Below are 20,605 nucleotides of genomic sequence, written 5' to 3' on the forward strand. Positions count from 1 at the left end.
TGGGTTTCTTGTAGACTAAGACATCTAGGAAGGGAAGTTGGTTGTTAGGACACACCATCTACCAGAAGAAAACACACACAAACCGCTATCTGCATGCACTCTCACACCACCACCCAGCACAGATCAATTCCGTAGCCAAGACACTCATCTCTAGAACAAAATGCTTAGCTGACGAACAACACCTAAAAACCGAACTACACACTCTCACAAACGTACTAACATCCAATGGATTCCAGAGAAATAAGATTACCAAACTAATCCAAAAAGAACCCCCCACTAAAACCCAAGACAGAGAGCAAGAAAATGGCACAGCCCTCCTCCCATATATAAAAGGCACCACAGACAGAATCAGCAAGATCCTCCACAAACATAACATCAAGACAGCATTCTGCACAAACCAAAAAATATCCACCATCCTAAGAAACCCCAAAGACAAAATTGAGTTAGAAAATCAAGGGGTATATGAAATCCCATGCACCGCCTGCCCCACCACATACATTGGACAAACCAACAGAAGAATAAGTGCACGATTGAAGAACACAAGAACTCATTCAAAAAGAGGAACCAACTTCTTCCTGGTCCAACACTTTAAAGTCACAGGACACGATATTGACTTTAAAAAGACCAGAACTATCGCCAAAACTGAACACTTTAACAACAGAATAATCAGAGAAGCCATCGAGATAGAAAACGCCCACACAGCATGAACAAACGAGATGATACCTCCGCCTACCAGCCATTTGGAAACCTGCCCTTATTGACAAGCGTGTCCCTAACACGAGGAATGACACCAGACCCACACTCACGAGGTCCACACAGGATGTCACCACCACACATCCACCCAGAAAGCACACCCAAACCCACACTGATCAGGAAGCACGACCAAGGACCAGAAGCCAGACCGCAGCTGCAACATTAGCCACTCCAAACCCCTCCAATCCATACATGCAGCAGACTGACACCCACTATGAAGATGTAGTACGACCACGAAGCCAAACAGCAGCAGTGCAGCTCACCAGCTCAAATCCCCTGCAGCACAGATTAGACTGAGCACAACCAAGCCCCCACCAACACAGGACACACCCCAGCCAATCAGAGCACAGAAAACCCCCATCCAATCAGAGCACAGCCAAGCTCCCACCCAATCAGTTCAAACCCCACTAGCAGTTAAAAGGAAGAAACAGCTGCGATCACATTGCTCCCAGAAGCACGAGCTGAAGCCTGAAGATGACGAATGAGACTTCGTCGAACGTCGCCAAGACACTTCCAATTTTACACGGGAGAAAACCCGAACAACCAAAGACCTATATATATATATATATATATATATATATATATATATATATATATATATATATATATATAAAAAATAGTTATTTATTTATTTATTTATTTATTTTATTTGCATTTATATCCCGCCCTTCTCCGAAGACTCAGGGCGGCTTACACTATGTTAGCAATAGTCTTCATCCTATTTGTATATTTCTATACAAAGTCAACTTATTGCCCCCAACAATCTGGGTCCTCATTTTACCTACCTTATAAAGGATGGAAGGCTGAGTCAACCTTGGGCCTGGTGGGACTAGAACCTGCAGTAATTGCAGGCAGCTGCTGTTAATAACAGACTGCATTAGTCTGTTGAGCCACAAGAGGCCCTATCAGACTGTTAAAAGTGATGGCAAGAGATTTGAATTTTAAGACATGTAAGATTCTGTTAATGTAGCCTGAGAATAAAATGGAATTAGCTCACCTAATTGTATTTCTTGTTTGGTTTACCTGAGAGACTGCCAAATTTATTCAGGAGGTGACCAAGTGATCGATTGACTAGTGCTTCTTAGTTCAGAAAATGATGTAATTTGTGCCAAAGAAGTGCTAAAAACTCTCCTAGCCACAGTTTACATGTGTTCCTCTCAGAACAAGTCAAGGAGGAATCCCAAATTGTGACCTTTTCCATTTGGGGTGGAACAAGTGAAAAATCACCAGATCTAAGGACCCTCAAATTCAATGCCATTCAGTCTTGTTAAGGGTTGACCTAAAGCCTGCAGTTCTCCATTTGGCCGCCTCAGCTTCCAGACACCAAGACAATCCATCAATAACCTCACTTGTCTATGGTTGTCTATGGTAGAAATGTATAGCTGAGTATCACCAACATACTGATCATTATTCACCATGAATGTTCCTGACACTTCATATAGTTTTAAAGTGAAATAGAGAGACAACTGAACTCTGAGGTACCTCACACATAGGGAAGAGATAAAGGAGAGCAGGATAGATGTACCAGATCCATCCTGCACTTGCCAGATGTTATCCACAAGAGAAATCAATGTTGTTTAATAAGCAAGATCTGAAACCTGACTAAAAGGGATTCAGAAAACTTACTTCCTCCAGGGTACCCTGATGCTGCAGGGCAATGATTTTATCAACTATCTTTCCCCAAAAGAAAAAGTTGTAGACAGGATGGAAGTTTCCAATGTGGTTGAGTTCAGTGATGGCTTCTTGAGAATGATGTTAACCACTATCTTAATTAACATCAGCAGGACTAGTTTCTTCCTCAACAAAACAGGTTTATACTGGATGATAGTAACTACTGTACCACCTCTGCCCTGAGCTTTGGTTAATGTCAGGTTTCTGAAAGAGAACAGCCCCTCCAAGCCATCCAGGTCTTGGTTAAACATGAACTTTATGGATACCTAGACTATTATATATAACAGACCAATCGAGTGTGTTATTGTTAAGCATTATACATGGGAAAGTTAATCATCTAACTGTATAATTTAAGCAATAACTTTCATAAACTGTTTTCCTGAAACATGATGTTAAAACATTAAATTTGTATTATTATACAAATTTAGGCCTTCTCCTGAAACAAATAGAACTTTGTCCTTGAATGAGATCTATCTCTTGGATTCTGGTGCTCAATACAAGTAAGTGGGTTATTATTCCTGCAGCTTATGCTTCTATTTCTATTTCAAACCAATAAACCTGTTACGATATTAAGCCCCTTTTATATTAAGTAGGGATAAACTCTTTAAATCATCTCAGATTTGTTCTAAAGAAACATAGTGAAAAAAATAATAAGTACAATTATTGTTATTCTGATAAGGGTTGGGAAAAGGTTTTTTTTTTGAAACTAGCAATTCATTTATTTCATCTTCTATTCCATTATGACTTCTTCTTTGTATGAATGCTGGACTTGAACTCCAATGGCTGGCAATTAATGTTTTAGTATAGTTTTTGTCAGAATGCAAATGTTGATGTTTGCCATACTAGAATATTGTTAAATTGATGCAATATCAGAGACTAATTTTTTCTGAACATATGTTTCCTGCAAATAAAGAATAATAAAATATTGCAGTGGGCAAAACATCGGAATAACATTATTTGCTTAAGTTTAGCTTCAGGGATACTTAAGAGGTAGAATGAGGCAATAAATGGTAGAGAAACAACTGACATACTTTAATGAAAGACATAATCAAACTTCGTGGAGAAGATACATTTTTATTGAAGTCAATGGCAGCCTTATTAAATTAAATTTTGTTTTTATTTTACCTTTGTTTTCCTTATGATGGATCAGGTTTGAAATAGGATTTGCTTCCTGCCTAGATGTTGTCATTGAGAAGACCCTAGTTCCTAGGATAACATATAGAAGTTTTAATGACGTTAGTTTGACGGAGAAATATAAATTTGTTAAAGATTTATTAAAGGCTAGAATAGCACTTACTTATATACCACTTCACAATCTTTTACAGCCCTCTCTGTGGGTTGCAGTGGTTCATGCGGTAAGACACTTGGCCTGTGCACTGCTGAGGTCAGCGGCTCAATTTCTATGAGCAAATAAACCACATAGGGACAAGAAAGGAGCCTCTCCTGATTGCCTATTGGCATTCAGACATCCCGTGGATAAAGATAACACCGCCTGAAAAAATTACTTTCACAGAGGCAGCCAGTCATCTCAGTGATCCCTGGCTAGCACGTGCAATATGCTAAAAAACCAACCAAACAACAACAACAACAAAAAACCCCAGCCCTCTCTAAGTGGTTTATGCCCCAATAATCTAGGTCCATATTTTACTGATCTCAAAAGGATGGAAGGCTGAGTAAACCTTGAGTCTGTCAGGATCGAATTGTTGGCAGTCAACAGAATTAGCCTGTAATCCTGCATTCTACCACTGTGCCACTATTGCTCAGTAAAAATGCTTAACGTTTATAGCATTTCGGCATTCAGTGTATTTAACATCAGTCTTCTAGCTGTAATCCTGCAAAAAAAGCAAACTTTTGTTACTGCATACGGGAAACTGAGATGTAAGAGTGCAACATTCCCAAGGCTGCTTACTGAGCTCATGGCAGAATGATTTGAGCTGGGGATGACTTGAATTGTAATGTATTCTCTTAGCTTGCCTTCAGATGTTGTGGGTGCTTCATCACTGGAGGTTTTTAAGAAGACAGTCACTTTTCTGAAATGGTATAAGATCTACTGCTTGAGTAGGGAGCTGGACTAGAAGACCTCCAAGGTCCCTTCCAGCTCTATTTTGGAATGATTTAATACTGATTTAAACTGTTTTAGTCAATTTTGAAGAATGTTGCAGACCTGACCTGCTCTTCAGGAGAAAATTCTTTCTTCAGAATTTTGGCATTTTTGCTTGCCAACATTCTTAGCAGGCCTTTGAATGGGAACTGTGTTAATGTTCTTTGATAAGACATACAATGGGATCTTTCTCTTCTCAGACAGTCTAATTATTGGTTCCTTCAGATTTACAAAGAGAAGCAGCCACTTGAGAATAATGAGTTATCCATCCATAATATTTTCCAAGCTTTAAGGACAGCAGAACTGAACTAGCTGAGCTTGCAAAATTAATGGAAGGACTTTTCAGGTCAAGTCATGACCTAAGCGGAACAGAGTGCCTGGAACTCTGAATATAACCAAGTTGGAAAAAAATCTTACTTCAGTCTAATGTCCATCAATGTTGATGAAGTGGTAAGTGGACTGAAATAATTTAAGTCCACACATTTTCTGCCAAAGTGTGTATAATCCAGTGATGGCGAACCTTTTAGGCACCGAGTGCCCAAACTGCACATGCGCATGCATGGACATGCGCAAACTTGCACATATACGGACATGTGCAAATGTGCACATGCACGGACATGCACAAACATGCACATGCACAGACATGTGCACATGTGCAGCAGAGACATGAAGACCAGCTGGCCGGCAGAAGGTGGGGCATCTCAATACCAGCAGTGCGGCAAGAGATAAGATCTTTTTCGTTCATGAGCTTCAGTTTCATTGTTTGCAGGGAAACAAGATCACAAAAGAAACACCACGGAGATCTGACCTGAGGCGACAGTGCATGTGCCAGCAGAGAGGGCTCTGTGTGCCACCTCTGGCACACGTGCCATAGGTTCGCCATTATGGGTCTAACCTATAAAACAGCCTTCCTAACATCTTACTTCCCAAATAGGTTGATAATAGTCCTCAGAATCTACATTGAGACTGCAATCTTAGAACTGCCAATCTTAGAACTGCCATTCAGGGCATACAGCACATACCAGATGAGTAAAGGCTTCTGAGGAATCATAGAGATAAATGGATTATTTTTACAAGGCCAGTCTTCTAAATAAATAAGGAAAAAATGTATTATTTCTAGGAATAATCCAGCAAATAGATAAAACAATAGTATTAGACAAACTTTGAAAATTTCTTCCACTGAATCCAGATTTTCATCTTTTTGCATCCACTTCTTTCTTACTGTTTGTCAAAATCCAACACATTCTGAAGAAATTTAATATTTGTTTTCTACTTTGTTGGATATTGGTGATTATTATACACATCCTGTACCACTATAGATACTCAGAATTCTTAGATTCTTCTGGTTTTGGAATCTTAAGTTGCTCATAATTTTTGAATCTGGACTGATAATTTGGATTAATTTTCAAATTGGATTTGGTGGAATTCCTTCAAACTTTTGAATTTGAGTAGTTGATTTTTGAAATTGAATCAAGTAGAATCAGTAAATTTAATCAAATCAAATCACTCAGAGATACATCCTACATATTTAGGTTGAGATCTATGGTTCTACAGTCCTATGAAAGCACAGGCTCCTAAGTTTTTTTCACTTTATACTATGTTAACACGATTTGTTTCTCCAGTGTTGATTAGTTCAACATAAGGCAATTTACTGTATATCTTTTATTTTCTTAGTGCCAAATCGTGTAACTGTTCTGAAATGCTGCTATAGTCTTACATAAAGAGACATCCTTGTGTGTGTTGCAGAACTAGGAAGAATTTAGATAATTCAGTACTTGTTGAAGCCAAGGCTTTTGCTCCTAAACTTTCTGAACAGTTTGGGCTAACAACAAGAACATGCAGACAGCTTTACAGACAGAAATTTCCATAGGCAGAGAGCAGGAGAGATGTCAATGCCAGAAAGGCAAGAGGGCTATGCAATAAGATTTGTTAGAATAGAATTTCCTTTTTTTTTTTTTGCTTTAGTATACTGGCAAACTAGTAAGAAGGTGCTTTCGAACATACCAATTTATAGGGGGAAGAAAACCAAATTTTTGGAAGTTTTAGTATTAAATTTTAAAAATGTGTTTAAAATTAATTTGTATCATCTTGTATCTGAAATATTTGTGAACTTGTAGAGGGATCTCAGAATTCTAAAGAAACATTGTAGTTTAGGAGTTTGAAGATCATCTCTTAATATGTGCTGAAAATCAATACTGCTGCAGTTATTTTTTTTTCTATCTTGCTATTCCACCTTTTGTGTTTACATTTTATGCTGACTTGAAGGTCTGCCAGGCAGATTCCAAGTTATAAATCAAAATGATTCAAAGATATTGACTAGATGTGCATATTATGCTAAGCCATAATGCTATTTGCTTTTTTTGGCTTAGTATGTTTCAAAAATCTATTCATTGTTTTTTGTAATGCCTGTTATACAGTTTAGCATGTGGTCTGAACCAGGCTGCATGACAGGTAACAAAGCCCAATTAAAACAAATTGTGCTTCTTGAAAGGTAGGAACATAGCCATATGAAAAAATAAAAATATTATAAAGTTAATAATAGTAATACAAAATAGAAAAAAATAAGCATGATACCAGCATGACAGTATCTATTGATTATTCGTTCATTCTGCCATTTGGTAGACAATGCCTACATTTTAGTTTCCAGAGGAAGGCTGATGCACAGAGTTTCTTTATGAATAATCTTAGTCAAAGTCTAAAATGCTGAACGAGAGACAGTGGTCTTTCAGTGTCTCTGTGAGATAATTTCATTGTATAGAACTACTTCTCAGTAATGAAAAGGCCTCTTATAAGTGATCAGAGTAAGCAGTGGCTATTCTTCTGGAATCTTATTCATTCCACAAAACTGTTCGAAAACTTCCACAAAATACATTCTTCTTTCACTGTGTTATTAGAGTTTGAACCTGATTTTTCATCTTATAATATTGGCAACATCTTTTTTTAGAAGTTATTTTTATTATTTTTGTTTTATTTTTGAAGGGATGGAACTACAGATGTGACAAGGACTATGCATTTTGGTACCCCGTCGATGTATGAGAAGGTATACAAAATATCCCCCCCCCAATTGCTTCTCTCCAGCAGCCTTTAATCAGTAAACATTCTAGGTTACATCATTTGTTAGATTGCATTCATTTAAAGTAGAGAACTATCTGAAAATCAAATCTGATAATATGAATTGTCTGTTAAATGTTATAGGTAATATATCCAACCTTAGGGATCCAAGGCCATTCCTTCTCATGGACGCCAGCTTCCATAAGAAAGGAGTGATTCTTTGAAAGATATCTGAGAGTGGAAACCATTAAAATAGGGAAACAGCAAACAAGTAACTCAATAGAGTTAAGATTGCGTCTTGTGCACTCCCAAGTCCTCCTATAGTTAGCTAGTTCATATACCAAAGTGTACCGTACCTTTTTCCAAATTATATGTACAAGTGCATCCTGTTCCAGCATTTCTGTATCAGCCCAGCTTTGTCTGTGTATATAGTTGATTGGTTGACTATGTCGGTAGTAGATTCACAGATCCCCAGCTATTGTGTTGCCCATCTGGTATGTTTATTGTCCTATCTTCTGCAGCATCACTGAATATAAGCTGTACATAGTTTTTATCCATAGGCCATTACAATTTACCTTTTATTTTGATCAGTTTCACCATATTGATCTTGTCAGTGCAATTGGTCTATGATTTCTTTTGAAGTTAACTCAAAACTTGGGACAAATAACTAAAGATGAAGAGAAAAGGAAGAAAATGAAGAGAATTTTTTTTCCAACAATGTAACTAGAATTCGGTGTTGGGAAAAAATAATGATCCAAAAAAATAAATAAAAATCAGCATACATCAACTTGTTTCCATTTTTTTCTCCTTTCCAGTAATTAAGCCAATTATTTTTGCACCTACTTTGAAGACATGCAGGAAGTTAGATACGGCTTCATTTTTCTAATTAAAAAAACTATCCTATTTTTAAATTTATTTTTAAGTTAATACATAAAATGCTATTCTTACGGTGTAAGCAACATTATACAAATCAAGAAAAAGAGTACGTAGTCAGTAAAGAAAATTGAATGAAGGTAACAAGAAGAAATACATTTAAAAGTAGTTTATGCACACTTAATTTATTATATCTCTGTATCTATTTAGCTACTTGCTTTCTCCTTATCCTTGCTTTCTCATCATCCATACAGCACCTTAAACTTCTCGTTTCTCTTTTTTGAGGAACTCATCAACTCCAACTAATCATGACTGCTTGGTTTTCTCCTTCCTCTCAACCCATCCATTCTTTGCAATTTGTACCTCATTCATTCTCTCTGCATCCTCAAATCACTTCAAGGTACTTTGGTATTAGTCGCCTACTTCGCAAACCAATGCATCATCCTCCACATCTCTAAAATTGAGAAATATGTGCAGTGTATTAGCATAGCTTAATAATTTTCTTCTGGTCAATGACAGAAATTCTTAATACAAATGTATAGCAGAGCCAAGGCGAATATTTATGGCAAGTCCGTGTAAAGACTGATTGTATGAAAGCTGGATCTTTTAGCCTACAACCTCCATCCCTATTAGTTTTAAAGAGATTTGTGGATTATACTGCTGTTTATTATCCATCAAAAGTAACTGCAACTTCAAATATATTGACAGATATCAGTCCAGAAATGTATATACATGATCCAGGCCACAAGTGACTAGACATTTGTTTTTATTTGCTTTGTTTACTGTGTTTTTTTTCTTTGCAGGAGTGTTTTACCTATGTCCTGAAAGGCCACATAGCAGTCAGTGCAGCCATATTTCCCAATGGAACCAAAGGTTGGGTTAAAAAAAATATTTTTTCTCCACTATCTTCTATTAAAGTGATCAGCAGGAGCTGTGTAATGTCATTTTCACTAATCAGAGTTGGAAGGAAATATTTAGGGCATTGAGTCCAAGAGATTGAAACTGTAGACTGTGTTAGTAGAGTTTAATTCACATCCTGAGTGACTTTGAGTGGCTCAGCTCTCAATGATTCTCTTGGTAACATTGAGTCTCCTGTTGTGTCACATGGTGCACTCACTCATTGTATTAGCCATTAACAATATTTTTTCTATTCCAAAATCGATTGACTGTATTAAAATATGAACTAGGGTTTACAAACAATAACATCTCATCAGATTGTTAAAGAAACTTTTAACATGTTGTACTTTCAGTATGTTATAGTTGAAATTTTAATGAAGTAAACTATTTTCTTCATTATTTTATACTAACGTGCAATCCCTATTGTGGGATTGGAACTTCCAAGAATTCCACAATTTTTAGTTTCTTCTCTGGATCATGCTAATCTGGCAAGTTTTCCAAATTCAATTCTTTAAACTAGAAATCATTTGTGACATGGTATGGCCATTTTTTATCTCTGATACTAAATTTAGAGTATCAGAAATTTATTTTCTGTTCAGATAATTAATATAGGGGAAAAATCACTAGATCACTCTAGAGAATTAATTTATGGAAAAATCAGTAGACATAATGGCCAAATCAGCAGGTCCCAGAGGAGAAACAAAATGTTCCCCAAACCATTTGCTATTACGATTTTCCTGAGTTAAAATATTACTAGAAAAAAGGATAGTTTGGAGTTGTTATATTTCTATCTTGGTATCTTCTGTTTTGGTATATAGGTCACCTCCTGGATTCCTTTGCTCGTTCTGCATTGTGGGATCAAGGCCTAGATTACTTGCATGGTACAGGTCATGGAGTTGGTGCTTTCCTCAATGTCCATGAAGGTCCATGTGGCATTAGCTACAAAACATTTGCAGATGAACCTCTGGAAGCTGGAATGATTGTTTCTGATGGTAATTTATCCCTGTTGATTGTTATATGAAAATACGTATAGAACTCTTTGGGCAAATGTATTTTGCTCCTTTTTTTTTACTCTTGGAATATTTTTTAAGAATGTTTAACCCTTACATACTGTTTTGTTCCATATATTTTATAGGAAGGTCAAGAATGCAGTGGTATTTCCTCAAAAAATAAACATGAATAATGAAATTATCAGCCTATTTTATATTTTTAAAGTATCTTCAAGTATTCAGATTTTTTTCTACATGCTATATCTCAATAATCCATAAAATAGTTCTGTAAGGTCAGTTATTCAGTTTCTGACAAGGGTCATCTCAAAGATGTTTTCTTAGATTAGGTGACAGAGAGTTACTGTTGATTTATCTACCCATCTTGTATGCACTGAGGCCTGACATACTCCTGTATTCACTAGACATAGCACACTTTTTAAAAAAATTAACTATATGAAATTTGAGGAGCTGTTGGCCAATAAATACTTGAACATTTCTTACTCGTGAGAGTTTTGCTTTTATTTGTGAGAGTTTGATTCTAAATGTTTTCCCCCCCTTAATTGTGTCTCTATAGAACCTGGTTATTATGAAGATGGCTCTTTTGGGATCCGAATTGAAAATGTTGTCATTGTTGTTCCGGCTAAAACAAAGGTGATTGATTCTTCAGCATCTCCAGGACATGATTTTTATGTACAATGCTTCCCTGATAGTATATTTAGAAGTTTAATCAAAAATAAATAAGCCCTTTAATGCAGGGGTCCCCAATCCCTGGTCCTTGGACCAACACCAGTCTGTGGCATGCCAGAAACCAGGCTACTCAAACAAGCGAAGCCCCATTCATGGGATGCAGACAGCACACAAAACCACGCCCCCTCTGGTCCCAGGAAAAACACTCTTCACAGAACCGATCTTTAGTGCCCTAAAGGTTGGCGGCAGTGGGGGGGCACTACTTTAATATAACAGCATATAGTTCCCAGTATATGGCTCAGAACACAACATGATTTTAAAATGTATCCTACTTACATGTGTTCTTCCCTCTGGGAGCACAGCATGAGGGCTTTGGATGCGAATTGCATTTGAACATCTCCTTTGATGCCTATTATGTTTGATTCTTTTTATTTAAAAATATTAATGGGAAATTGGCAAGGTTTGCTTAGGAGATAAAAATGGTGGCTATCTATAGTCCCATGCATTAAGAACATGCAAAGTAAGCTGAGCCGAGACTGAAGCAGGTCATAAAAAAACAAAACTGGTTTTGAAACTGGCATAGTAACCATTTTGTGAGAGCACCCTAACATGACCCAGTATGCTCACCAATTCACAGAGTCTGACTATTCATCTTACCTAATTGCTGACAAAAGCCATACATTTTACATTTGATCAGAACAGAAATATTAATTTCACTCTGCCTACATACTTCCATGCTAGATTCCTTGGTTGAGAATTTTTTAACAAGTGGGGAACTTTTTTGAAGTTTGTTTTAAGGTTTATTTCTTTAGAACAGAGCAAGACTGTCTGGCAATTACACATACATATATCTGTTCCTCTTGATGTGAAGAGGACTATGACTAAGTAGCCTTTTCTTTTTCACAGTATAACTTCAGCAACAGAGGGAGTTTGACGTTTGAACCATTGACCCTGGTCCCAATCCAAACAAAAATGATACTTGTTCACCTACTGACTCAAAAAGAGGTAAGATGTGTAATAAATTGCATTATGGTTTATTTGGAAGCTTTTATCCTGAACTTTGAAATCAAATCAAAATAACAATATTTATTTCTTATTTACAGCCAAACTTATTTCAGTCATTTCTGTTATAAAACGAAGATAAAATAAATAACACCAGGGGTATTTGGAGGAGGAGTTCAAGATGGTTGAATTTCCTAATTCACCAAGAGTTCAGAATATAATGTATCACATTTACTATACAGGAAGACAGCCCTGACCTTAAGCAATTCAAAGATGATTAGATAAATACTCCATTATCTGTTCTCAGTGAATTTAAGGTGGTTTTAAACATGCGCAGTTGCGCATGCATACGTACAATACGTAAAGTTAAAATCACCTTACGTTACTGGTACCACATAATACATTGGTATTTTCTCTGCTTTCTACACTTTTCAAGCACCCAAAACAAACACAAGATATACGCATTTAAAACTAATATTAAAATTATTTATTAAATTTATATGCAAGTTATGTGAGGTACATTTAGCTACTATACTTTATTGTATAGTAGTGGTTTCCAGATACTTTATCCAAACTCAGATTCAAGTTATAAAACTTACCAAACGTAATTTAACTATCATGCAATATATACACTTGCTCCACCGCCAAGGAGGAGCTAGACAACTGCAAAGATGCTGTTAATACCAGTACCTACTAGAGACCAGAAAAAAATTGGAGATGTTAATAAGGAAATGCAGAGTCATCTTTGGGGAGGGGGTTATGCAATGTGAGTAGATTTATTTATGGATAACAGCCACAGAAAGTTTGCCAGTAGCACTGAAACTTTAGCAAGGTGAAAGCTTTGAATTGTAACATCGTAGAAAAGAATGCAATTCCTTGATAGAGTTAACAATATTATTATGTGCTCCATTTATATCTTATTTATTTTATTTATTTATTTTATTTTTCAAATTTATATACCGCCCTATCTCCCTAAGGACTCAGGGCGGTTCACAGGCAGTTAAAATACATATAAATACAGATTAAAAACAACAATTAAAAAACTTATTCTATTGCCCAAATTTAAAATAGTATAAATAATAAAAACCCCTTAAAACCCATAACTTTAAAATCTAATCCAGTCCCGCGCAGATAAATAAGTGTGTTTTAAGCTCGCGACGAAAGGTTCGGAGGTCCGGAAGTTGACGAAGTCCTGGAGGGAGTTCGTTCCAGAGGGTGGGAGCCCCCACAGAGAAGGCCCTTCCCCTGGGTGTCGCCAGACGGCACTGCCTAGCTGACGGCACCCTGAGGAGTCCCTCTCTGTGAGAGCGCACGGGTCGGTGAGAGGTATTTGGTAGCAGTAGGCGGTCCTGTAAATAGCCCGGCCCTATGCCATGGAGCGCTTTAAAGATTGTCACCAGCACCTTGAAGCGCACCCGGAAGGCCACAGGTAGCCAGTGCAGTCTGCGCAGGATAGGTGTAACACGGGAGCCACGAGGGGCTCCCTCTATCACCCGCACAGCTGCATTCTGGACTAACTGAAGCTTCCGGATGCCCCTCAAGGGGAGCCCCATGTAGAGAGCATTGCAATAATCCAGGCGAGACGTCACGAGGGCGTGAGTGACCGTGCATAAGGCATCCCGGTCTAGAAAGGGGCGCAACTGGCGCACCAGGCGAACCTGGTGGAAAGCTCTCCTGGAGACGGCTGTCAAATGATCTTCAAAAGACAGCCGTTCATCCAGGAGAACGCCCAGATTGCGCACCCTCTCCATTGGGGCCAGTGACTCGCCCCCAACAGTCAGCCGAGGACTCAGCTGACTGTACCGGGATGCCGGCATCTACAGCCACTCTGTCTTGGAAGGATTGAGCTTGAGCCTGTTTCTCCCCATCCAGACCCGTACGGCTTCCAAACACCGGGACAGCACTTCGATAGCTTCATTGGGGTGGCCCGGTGTGGAGAAGTACAGCTGGGTGTCATCAGTGTACAGCTGGTACCTCACACCGAAGCCACTGATCTCACCCAGCGGCTTCATATAGATGTTGAACAGAAGGGGCGAGAGAATCGACCCCTGCGGCACCCCACAAGTGAGGCGCCTCGGGGCCGACCTCTGCCCCCCTGTCAACACCGTCTGCGACCGGTCGGAGAGATAGGAGGAGAACCACCGATAAATGGTGTCTCCCACTCCCAATCCCTCCAACCGGCGCAGTAGGATACCATGGTCGATGGTATCGAAAGCCGCTGAGAGGTCTAATAGGACCAGGGCAGAGGAACAACCCCTATCCCTGGCCCTCCAGAGATCATCCACCAACGCGACCAAAGCCGTCTCCGTGCTGTAGCCGAGCCGGAAACCGGACTGGAACGGGTCTAGATAGACAGTTTCATCCAGGTGCAGGGGAAACTGATATGCCACCATACTCTCTACAACCTTCGCCGGGCGGGTTGGAGACCGACGATAATTACCTAAAACAGCGGGTCAGGAAGGGCTGCTTGAGGAGGGGCCTCACCACCGCCTCTTTCAAGGCGGCCGGAAAGACTCCCTCCAACAAGGAGGCACTCGTAATCGCCTGGAGCCAGCCTCGTGTCACCTCCTGAGTGGCCAGCACCAGCCAGGAGGGGCACGGGTCCAGTAAACACGTGGTGGCATTCAGCCTACCCAACAACCTGTCCATGTCCTCGGGAGCCACAGGGTCAAACTCATCCCAGAAAATGTCACCAAGACCACCCTCAGACGCCTCATCTGAATCGTCGCAATTTTGGTCTAGACCGTCTCGAAGCTGAACGATTTTATCGTATAGATAACCGTTAAACTCCTCAGCACGTCCCTGCAACGGGTCATCCCGCTCCCCCTGGTGAAGGAGGGAACGGGTCACCCGAAACAGGGCGGCTGGGCGGTTATCTGCCGACGCAATGAGGGAGGAGGCGTAGCAACGCCTCACTTCCCTCAGTGCCACCAGGTAGGTCCTAGTATAGGACCTAACTAGTGTACGATCAGCCTCTAAACGGCTAGACCTCCAGGAGCTCTCTAGGCGTCTTCTCCGGCGTTTCATCCCCCTCAGCTCCTCGGAGAACCAAGGAGCCGGTTGGGATCTGCGCCGGGTCAGAGGCCGCAGAGGCACGACACGGTCTAAAGCCCCAGCCGCAGCCCGTTGCCAGGCTGCGGCTAGTTCCTCTGCCGTGCCGTGAGCCAGACCCTCAGGAAGTGACCCAAGCTCCGTCCGGAACCTCTCCGGGTCCATCAGGCACCTGGAACGGAACCAATGTTGTGGCTCCGTCTCCCTGCGGTGTTGAGTGGCGGTCAGAAAGTCCAGGCGAAGGAGAGAGTGATCTGACCATGACAAAGGTTCTATGACTACATCTTTCAAATCCAGATCCTTCAACCACTGACCAGAGATAAAAATAAGATCCAGAGTGCCACCCCCGAAGTGAGTGGGGCCATCCACTACTTGAGTCAGGTCCAAGGCCGTCATGGAAGCCATGAACTCCCGAGCCACTGTCGATGACGAGCCGGCCGATGGCAAGTTAAAGTCCCCCATGACTAAAAGTCTGGGGGTCTCCACTGCCACCCCGGCAAGCACCTCCAGGAGCTCGGGCAGGGCAGCTGTCACGCAGCAAGGAGCCAGGTACGCGACCAGCAAGCCCATCTGACACCTATGACCCCATCTCACAAAGAGGGATTCACACCCGGCAATCTGAGGTACAGTGGTCTCCCTCGGCTCTAGACTTTCTTTAATAGCAACCGCCACCCCCCCACCCCTACCCTGGGCCCTCAGCTGATGGAATGCACGGAAACCCGGTGGGCACATTTTGACCAGGGGCATGCCCCCTTCAGTGCCCAACCAGGTCTCCGTAACGCCTATAAGATCCGCGGCGCCACCCTGGATAAGATCGTGTATTAGGGGGCCTTATTGGCCACGGACCGTGCGTTGCATAACATAAGACGAAGGCCCAGGCTCTGAGGGTCTTGACCATCCGGGGAACGGGAAAAGTCAGAGGGATCGGGGCACGCGATCGCTTGCAGACATCGAACGCGTGACCCCCTAGACCGATACGATCCCCCCCTTCCGCCATATCTGCCCCTCCCACTTACCGTGCAAATGGAACCACCCTCACGGAAAGGAACACATTCCCCCATAACCTCCGAACCCACTAAATAATCGCCACGAGCACGCGCAGGGACTGGTTTCCCTCCCGACGGGCTACCCCCAATACCCACCCTAACCCTCCCACCCGACACTACCCTCCCCCCCTCCAACCCAAACCCGTCAGTTCCCGCCCTCCCCTTAAAATTCCCATTAAAATTCCCCTTAAAAACCCGATTAAAATAATTAATTAAAAATCCCCTGAGTCTCCTATTTTTGGCATGCCATCTCTCGGGGTTCCAAAACCCGTCCTCAAGATGGGCCCTCGATAATGTGGGGGGCCAGACCCGCGAGAGAGGGGAATCTCGCAGGGCAAGAAGGTCAGCCGCTGTAAATGTCCGCATGATAAAAGTCCGGCAAACAGACCCATCCTGGACCTGTCAAGATGGAAATTGACGCACCAGTAATTCCGAGTGGAAGACAGACGGGATATAGGTCTTGGGCGGTAGATAAACAAACCGCCATGATTCAGTCAGAGCTCCAACCCCTCATCTCCAATCCCGAGGGGTGGTCTATGGGCGCGGGGGGGGGAGAAGGATATAGTCCTACAATAGTCAAGCTAGGATTGTCCAGGACCATCCTCAATTCCCCCAGCTGGGGACCAAAGGTCTTCAGAAGATCCCCTTGCAGCCAGCCCATGGGCATCCTCCAAGATGGTAAAAAGGTGCCTACATGGCCCGTGATCGTCCTTCAGGTTGACAAAGAGGCCGAAACACGCGCCTAATGGGCCAAGCTGCTCCACCGACGAGGCATCTCTCTCCAAAAGTCCGGGGGGGGGCAAAGAACTCAAAAAGCCCCCATAGACGGTCCATAGACGTCCTCTAGATGGTAGGGAGGGCGTCCCCTAGACCCGTGGACAACCTTCAGGATGGCAAAGAAGGCGACCATCGGGCCTCTTCGTGGCCACTAAGCCAGGCCGCCAGCTGGAATAGGCCACTCACCCGCCGGGTTTGCTGGGTCATGCCACCGGCCCCAACTACTGGGCCAGTTCGCCGGACCCAGTCAGCCACCAACAGGCTAGGCCATGGCCAAGCCGGTCCAACCAGGCCGCCGCCACCGCCGCCACCGACACCGACACTACCGCTGCCGGGGGGAAAGAGCCTCCAGGCCAGGCCGCCGCCGCCACCGAAGAACTCGGCCGCCGCCGCCGCCACGGCTGGAAAAGGCCAGGCTGCCCACACCACCGGCACCGCAGACGGAGGGGACAAAGGGGAGAAAGGCTCTAAGGCCCCTCCCGAAGCAGGGCCAAGCCAGGCCGCCGACCACCGCCGCCGGAGAACCGCCGGCAAAAACCGGCCGCCACCGCCGCTGCCGCTGGAAAAGCCGGGCCACTGCCGCCCAGCCAGGCCGCTGCCGCCCGGCCTGGAGAAGGCCGGACCGCTGCCGCTGCTGGAAAAGGCCGGGCCGCTGGAAAAGGCCGGGCCACTGCCGCCGCCGCCGCCGCCATCGTCGGCCACACCACCGCCGGAGGGAGAGCGCTCCGGGACTCCTCCTGAGGGAACCCGGAGACGCCCCGCCTCAATTCGCCCATCCTCCGACTCACCGCACTATCTTCTACCCGGGCGGGGGGTCCAAGCTGTCAAAAGGACCCCCCCCACCCGGTCCGGCCCAAAATAGGCCCGTCGCCGCATCAGCTGTTCAGCGGTGCGGCCGCCATCTTGGGCATGCGCTGTAAATCTTACTATAATGACCTGGATTTCCTAAGCATGTAATCCAGACATATATTAAAGAGAGTGATTATAAGCTTCTTCCAAAAGTATAAAAACCTTTAATAATGAAATATATCTTGATCACTCTCCCTAAAAGCCTATTATTACTACTACTGGGAGCATTGACACCCAGTGAACAAAACAACAGCAAATTATGCAGATGCTTCTAATGGATAATCATTTTTGAAAGTAAGGAAAGTAATTAGGAGCCTGAACAATCCCTAATTATTCATAGCAAACACTGGCAAGTTTAAAACTCAAAACCAAAATAAAATAAGTCAGTCTTCTATATATTGTATATTTATTTAATTTATGGGATTTGTGCTGCGCCATTCATACACATAAGTGTGTTTTAGAGAGTTTATTAATAGTCTCCAACAGTTCCCCTCACCCAGCCTCAGAACTGTCCCAAATAAATCCAGCCACAAGCAGGGCAAGATTAATCCACAAAGCAATGGCCAATAATCCATAAAACAATAGAAAGTTGTTCCAACAAGTAAATCCACCAAACAAACTTTAATCCACCAGGCAAAACCAAAAATATATCCACGAGAGATCACTTGGCAAATGAAGTTCAGAATCTCTAAGGCACCAAGTAAAGCAGGAAGCATGACAAACACACAACCATAAACCAAATACATTCCCAGTAATGCCTCCCTCTGCCTGCCATGATAAATATCTTTCCGGTGCAGCCCATCAAGATGTGTGGAGCCTTCTGCCAAGTAATCTGGCAGATCTCCTTTCCTCTTGTCTTTTCTCTGCCCTGTGTGCTCTCGGTTTGACAACAGAAGACAGCTCCTCCTCCTCATCTTTATTGACCTGCAAACTGTCTCCAGCTGAAGCCCGCTGTAAATATCTTGTCAGCCAGCAGTACAGAATCATTAATTAACCCAGTTCCTTACGTGCCAGGAATGAACTCATCCTCTCTCAAGCCAGCTTTTAAGGAAGAGTCAGAGGAGTCGTCCAAGAGAGATATTACAGGAACAGATAAAAACTTTATTACTATCATAAACTATCAGAAATCTAACAAATGCATATATACAAATCTGAACAAATTTGGAAAAATAGATTGCAAAATCATGTGTCAGGCAATGAAGTCTCACATTTCTGTCAGGTTTCTTAACATTATATCCTACCCCACAATTCCCTATGTAGTTGTGCCTGTCCTCTGAAACAAGGTTGCCTCTTAGATCTGTATGGCCCCCACTCTGCCATTGTTTAGAAGGGCTGTGAAGAGGCAGTTTTTCACCCAAACCTTTGATGAAACAGGAGTCCCTTCCCTTCATCTTGCTTTTAAAAATCTTTCTTTTAGACAGTTTCTTTCTTTTTCTCTCCTTTTAGTGTGACTGGCTGAATGACTACCACAGAAAATGCAGAGAAGAGATCGGGCCAGAACTTGAACAACAAGGAAGGCATGAAGCCCTTCAGTGGCTCATTAGAGAAACAGTGCCAATCTCTCAAACACGCTAATAGTGTATTTCTATTTTTGGATGTAATTCCTTTTTAAAAAATACATGTTCAGGACTGCTTTGGCTTTACGATAATGATTTGGGGAAAGGCATGAATTTTTTAAAAGAATAGTAATCAAGACAAATAGAAAAGGAACAATGGGCAAGATAGAGGGTGAAAGGATTTATTTCCATGTGATGTTCTCTCTCTTTTTTCTTTTTGATAATGAACAAAATTAAATTCAGAGCTGTGAAATCTATGTCTTACAAAAATGAGATGGGTTAGTGGGAAAGAACACATGGCGGTGAAACTAATCTCTGGATCAGATTGATCAATTTGCTTGTATAAACAAAGTAAGAAAACCTGCCATAATGTGAGTTGACGCTTGGTGGCAATTTTCTCAAATGTTAAGGAGGAATGGTATTGCATCAAAGGTACACATATCTGCTAAAATTAGTGCCTGCATAGATTTAGGTTTCCTGAAAAATAGAATTTCTCTTAACTATTCCTGGGACATTTTAGCATCTGGCTTTGCTGCATCTTACACTTCAGAAAGGCAACTAGTCACTGCATATCTATCCTTCAATAAAGGAAGTGCCAAACAATACCCTGCTTTTCTGGAGCATTCATCACAGATCATATACCATCCAGTGCACGTAGGCTGTATCCTTAAGTCTGTCTTCTCTGAACTAAGTCCATTGCATTCAGGGATTTTTATTACAAGACACTTAGGATGGCAGCCTCATCAGACTATGTCTTGATAGCCTCATGCCATCTCAGAGCATCTCTGAGCAATTTATTTTCAGCAGATCCAAATAATAAATGGAGCAATCTGCGATTGAGTAATGCCAATTGGGGACCGGGTGGTATTCCCCCCCCCTTTTTTTCTTAGTACATTAAAAATTCTGATACTCTTGGATACAGATATATCTACCTTGCTGAAGCACGCAATATAACACAACATAATTTTCTCATGACTATGTATTTGGGTTCTAAATGTGTGTAATAAGTAAACATAGTATAAGCAAATGTAAGGATCTTTTGACTGTTTGAACAAATTCTTTATCGGTTTTATTTTTTAGTCTGCAAAGAGCTCCAAGGATCTACAGGTGTTGACTCTTTATTGAAAATTTAGTCCAATATTTTTGTGATAGCCTGGAGTCAATAGACTATCAAATACCTTCGATTAAAGTAGAATATATTTTTTTCAGGTATTTCAAAGCATGAGAAAGGTGCTGGGCAAAACTTGGTACATGTTATTTTGGGACTACTCTATATGCAATTCTATGCACTAAGAGCATCCT

General features: G+C 41.9%; 1 protein-coding gene across 6 annotated transcripts in view; it reads left to right on the forward strand.

Annotated features, from left to right (window-relative positions):
• Positions 1 to 20,330, forward strand: part of XPNPEP1 (X-prolyl aminopeptidase 1) — a 44,346-nt gene extending 24,016 nt beyond the window's left edge. For all 6 annotated transcript variants that reach the window (XM_058188455.1, XM_058188454.1, XM_058188451.1 and 3 more), the window contains 7 exons: positions 2,853 to 2,924; positions 7,505 to 7,565; positions 9,253 to 9,322; positions 10,165 to 10,338; positions 10,910 to 10,986; positions 11,929 to 12,027; positions 19,194 to 20,330. In XM_058188455.1, coding sequence (XP_058044438.1) covers positions 2,853 to 2,924; positions 7,505 to 7,565; positions 9,253 to 9,322; positions 10,165 to 10,338; positions 10,910 to 10,986; positions 11,929 to 12,027; positions 19,194 to 19,322 — 682 coding nt within the window. In that variant the 3' untranslated portion in view covers positions 19,323 to 20,330. The remainder of the gene's footprint in view (positions 1 to 2,852; positions 2,925 to 7,504; positions 7,566 to 9,252; positions 9,323 to 10,164; positions 10,339 to 10,909; positions 10,987 to 11,928; positions 12,028 to 19,193) is intronic.
• Positions 20,331 to 20,605: the final 275 nt, after the last annotated feature.

This window comes from Ahaetulla prasina, chromosome 6, assembly GCF_028640845.1.
Source record: "Ahaetulla prasina isolate Xishuangbanna chromosome 6, ASM2864084v1, whole genome shotgun sequence".
Taxonomy (NCBI): Eukaryota; Metazoa; Chordata; class Lepidosauria; order Squamata; family Colubridae; genus Ahaetulla; species Ahaetulla prasina.